The sequence below is a fragment of the Alosa sapidissima genome, chromosome 3 (assembly GCF_018492685.1).
Source record: "Alosa sapidissima isolate fAloSap1 chromosome 3, fAloSap1.pri, whole genome shotgun sequence".
Taxonomy (NCBI): Eukaryota; Metazoa; Chordata; class Actinopteri; order Clupeiformes; family Clupeidae; genus Alosa; species Alosa sapidissima.
This window is the reverse complement of record NC_055959.1, coordinates 21,449,841-21,454,840: the sequence shown is the minus strand read 5'-3', so window position 1 is coordinate 21,454,840 and position 5,000 is coordinate 21,449,841. Positions and strand designations below refer to the sequence as shown.

The 5,000-nt window shown below is 44.1% G+C and overlaps 1 protein-coding gene across 4 annotated transcripts in view; it reads right to left on the bottom strand.

Moving 5' to 3' along the window:
• The window catches only part of LOC121706130 (protein shisa-6), a 52,979-nt gene that overhangs the window by 35,182 nt on the left and 12,797 nt on the right, over positions 1-5,000 (bottom strand). For 3 of the 4 annotated variants that reach the window (XM_042087611.1, XM_042087613.1, XM_042087612.1), the window contains exons 4-5: positions 4,102-4,197; positions 2,360-2,425 (exon numbers count right to left, since the gene is read on the bottom strand). In XM_042087611.1, the coding sequence (XP_041943545.1) occupies positions 2,360-2,425; positions 4,102-4,197 (162 nt within the window). The remainder of the gene's footprint in view (positions 1-2,359; positions 2,426-4,101; positions 4,198-5,000) is intronic. The other variant, XM_042087615.1, reaches the window with a different exon arrangement.

Here is a 5,000-nt window from a genome sequence, read left to right as displayed (position 1 = left end):
TCTCGCTTTCTCACTTGGGACTCTCGTGCATTCTCACAGCAGGACGTAATGCTAGACTGCCTCCAAGCAAAAAAGTATGGAGGGGAGAAGGAGGGGTGACAAGGTCAGACCGTCCTTCCACAGGAGCGGGTGGAGAGGAGGGTGAAGAATCCCATTTCCACAGGAAACAAACACAAGGAGAGAGCAAGACATGAAATAGTAACCGGAGTCAAGCACATTAATAGATTCCACAGGGGGTGTGGGTGTCAGTGAATGGAAGAAGAAAAGGGAGGAAATGGCAGCAGTTGTTACGTCTTGAGTTTTCATTTTTGGGTGATACATATTTTTGTGTTTGAGGATAAGAACATAATACACTTTGTAGTAGAATTAGATAGAGAATTCAAATTCTGCTCAGCAGTCACCTTGCACTGGTACCACATTCTTAGAATGTGTCCGCTAAAATCCCTCTCATTATATCTGTAGAAAATCTAAAGTTATCAAATTAGTCCTCAGCATATCTTGTAACTCCTCCCTGAACAAATGCACATAGTTTCCACCTGGAGCAGGAGGGGGGAGATTCACGTTCCTTTCATGCTAAATAATCCTCTCCTGTGAAGGTAAACCCGCTGACAGAAAAATCCCCCGAGGGCTGCTGAAAAAAGCCAGCGAGACCCTAGATCAATGCCATGCTTGTCGAGGAGATTAATGGACGGGATTCTCCCTCTCCATATACTGGGTGGCGGCGGCCTGCTCCGCCTGTCAAATAAATCTGTGGCAGCCCACTGTCGCTAAATCTCCACATCCAACCTGCCCAATCTATTACCATGGCGATGGATGAACATGGGGGTGTGGGCCAGAAGGGTACCCAACCCGTGCTATATTTTCAGTTGAGAATCCTCAGCCAGTTGTTGGTCTATCTATCTATCTATCTATCTATCTATCTATCCATCTATCTATCCATCCCTCTCATATATATATATATATATATATATATATATATATATATATATATATATATATAGCACTGGTAGAGATGTATATTTGATGTATGCATGCAGAGATGCTGAAGTTATCTATTCTACACAATGCACTGTAGTCCCCATACTGTATGCGGGGCAGAACCGACAAGCCTCTGTAATCTGTCGCGAGAGTCAGATTATTAATGGCAAACATGGCGCCTTGTCCCCGAAGCATGTTTTCATTTAAAGGACCCTGGTGCCTGGATCCTGCCATGACAGTGTGTCAGTCAAAACCAGCATGACTGGAGCGAGCTAGAACCTCATCTGACACCATCAATTAACGCAGCGCAGCAGGCGACTTCATCTCCTCACGGCTCGGCCGACGTGCCAGAGCCATCCATCAGCCACCTGTGAAATATGGACACTTTTGTTTTCTGGGTGCAGACCGAAATGAGATATGGCTGTGATTGATGCCTGCCCCATATACAATATATATATATATATATTTATATAGGCAGTACTCCGAAGGAGAAAATAAAAAATATATATATTATTTTTTGCAGGTGGAGGGTTTCTGTAATTTGCATGGGTGAGTTCTAGTGTCTGCAAGATAACATTTGGAGTAAAAATCAAGGCTGTCAAGTGGCAACAACCACTTCTAATGTGTGGTTTGAGGGCTAGTTTGATTTAATGTGCGTGACTATGGGCGCTGTCTTGTAATCAGTTGTTTAGACATGCACAGGCTTCTCCACAGCGGCAATGTGGGTCTCCTGTGCATTAAATTAGGCTAATGACAGGATAGCAGCTAAACCGTGCTCATCAGCATTGGTTCACATTGGCAGAAACAGAAACAGGAAGTCATCTTCAGGAGTATATCTTGGACAAGAACAGGGGTAGCATTTTTTCATTCTGTGAGATAAAACTCCACTTACCTTCTAGGTGCAGATATCGTTGTTTTCCTAACATAAACATAACATTGTGCATGCTACTATATCATGTGTTATCACAACGAAATACATAAAAGTACACACAGATTCACATATACATGGACAGACACAGAGCAGACAGTAATAGCATGAGCAGAATCTGAATATGCAGCCCCTTTTTTTCTGTAAATCTCATAAATTTTGGGAGAGCAGCGCCTGACAACCATCTCCAAGTTTGCTCGACTTATACAGCATACCAATGCATTCACTTACAGAAACATGAAATGGTTTGAGTATTGCCTGCAGGAAATTATGGTGATTATTCATAGTCTATGCTGGCTTTGCTGCTACATCTTGGACTGGGAAGCGTAGGCCAATGGCTCGCTTGTTTGCGGATCCCTGCCTCATGACATGCATCTTTGGTGACACACAGAATATGTCAGCAGGAAGCAGTGGACACGGTGGACAGGGACGCAGACACGTTTCTGTACGTACTGTAGGAGAGGGGAACGTCCAGATTATCCCTCCAGGATATCCCTAACTCGTCAACTGAATGCTGGGCTGCAAAGACACAAGAACAGCCCTCAGATAAACCACGGAGAGATACTATAAAAAAGGGGCCACTACGGGGCAAGGATCTTACCAGCACAATGTTCTGGTTTCTGACACTGATGTTTTAGCACAGCTTTTACACTGGTCAGGTCAGGCCCAAAGACATGTGCCATTCAGGAGAACTAATCATACATCATACAGTACATGCACATAATAAAATGGTATGATCATTATGCAGGACATTTGGCATTTATAGGTGTGTTTTCTTCACGGGTAGTTTTATATTCTCAGCTAGTGGGAGGTGAAATCTTGCACAAAGAAAACAGGAGTAGTGAGACTTGGGCACTGTCAAGGTCACTGTGAAATTTGTGAAAAGTAATGTCATGCTGGAAACAAAATCAACATTAAAGTATGTAGTTCTGGTAGTGACACATACAGTATAGGGGAAATATATTCTATATACCTTAAAAAATATTCAGAATTGGAAGTGAACCATTTTCATAAGCTGTGAAACTATAAAATCCAACTTCAAGAACTGTTGTAAGCAGCAATGACACATTTCCCTCCATCTTTTTGTACTAATCCCTTTGTACACACGCATACACTCTTTCAGAAAGACACACACACACACACACACACACACACACACACACACACACACACACACACACACACACACACACACACACACACTTATCTTACATGGAAATGACAGAGCAAAAACGAGGGGATGATTATGTCGTGCATCATCCACTGTGTGCTGCGCCATTATTCAAATCCTTCATGAATTGGCCACAGCACACAATGGAAACAAAAGGGGCAAATCACTCCCACATTCACCGTGCCACAAAAGCAGAACACTCAGTGGCATCGTTTCTTTGCCAATTAGCTGCGAGGAAACACTATTGTTGCCGTGTGCTGCCAAACATTCTCTACCATTCACAGTCACCCCTACACTGCACTCTATCAGAACAGAAACATGGAGGTGAGTCCCAGATATGACAAACAGGCATACGCACACACACACACACACACACACACACACACACACACACACACACACACACACACACAAACACACACACACACACACACACACACACACACACACACACACACACACACAAACACACACACACACACACACACACACACACACACTCTTTCTGTGTCTCTTTCTCTCTCTTTCTTTCTGTATGTCATAGTCAAATAGCATCTCTCTAGACCATGAGATCTATACTGTACATCCTTGGTGCCTTATGTCTATCTTATATGTCCTGCTGAGGTCAGGCTATCATTCACCAGGCGGTTAGTGTACAGAGGAAATCACATGAGGGGGCTTTGCAGTGTTGGCACCTTAAACATGCTGGAGGCTTACTGAAAAGGCCAGGGGAAATGTTATGTTCTACTGTTTTTTTTAATGAATATTTTTTTTTAAAAAGACAACTAGACTTAAAAAGTTTCCTTTTAAAACATGTGACAATTCTTCACTGTGGTGTTTTCATAGGTCAACTTGACAATCACTGGAAGCAACTGATTTCACCACGGTGTCCTATGACATTTCACATTAGCACAGACAGCTGGGTGGGCCAGAGTCCAGATGCTCACACTGACTAGGGAGACCTAAAACCTTCAGTAGGCTTGCAGAGATTTGTGTCGGGTGCGGTGGGGGGGTTGGCGCGTACCTTTGAGATGCCCTCGTCCAAGAGTCACAAACCCAGAGGAGATGAAGTTGTGGGGATCTTGGCTGGCTTGGCGGAGGAACTCTTTCCCATAGTGGCCTGTGTGAGAGAGCAGGATAAGAATTTAACCCTTAAAGGAGTACCGTCACACTGGTGTGACAGGAATGCTGAGAAATGAACGTTCTAAAGAATATCATTCATTGAACGTTCATTGAATTCAACATATAATTTTAGAACCTTCAATTGTTGCGGAACTTCAACAGAACTTTGAACAGAACGTTCAAAAACCTACATAGGCACAGAAAATGGAGTTATCCATCCTGACTGCTGCTATTTTACCATGCAAATCTACAAGAAGCTCTCGGCATGAGAACTCTGGTTGAGTGCAGGAAATCAAAACTTTGAACTCAAACATACAGTAAACATACACACTACATGAATCAGTCACAGTGTGCCAGTGGGTACCAATTCAACATCTTCTCAGGGGTCCGATATTCCTGCCTAACCTTCCCCTAAGCCTTAATCTACATCCACATTCACTTCTCTACCCCCTCCGAGCACAAACAAACAAATAAACAAAATACACCACTGAAAAGAAGATCTCATACTGTGAATCAAAATGGTTCTTGATTCGTCCCAGCAAGCCTGTCACATTGTCCCCCCACCCCTGTTTACATCCAGAACATCTCTCTTCACACTGCAGTGGCTTTTATCTCCCTGTGTGAGGCTGCCTGCGTGCCGCCGGTCCCACCAGGTACGGCTCGGGCGGGCAGGGTGTTGGGTCGCACCGATGCTCTCCAGCCACTCTGGGGACCCAGGGATGGAGGGAGGGGGCAGGAGGGGGAGAGAGAGAGGGCAGCAATGTCGCCGAGGGTTTCACATGAAGAATTTATGAACTGGAC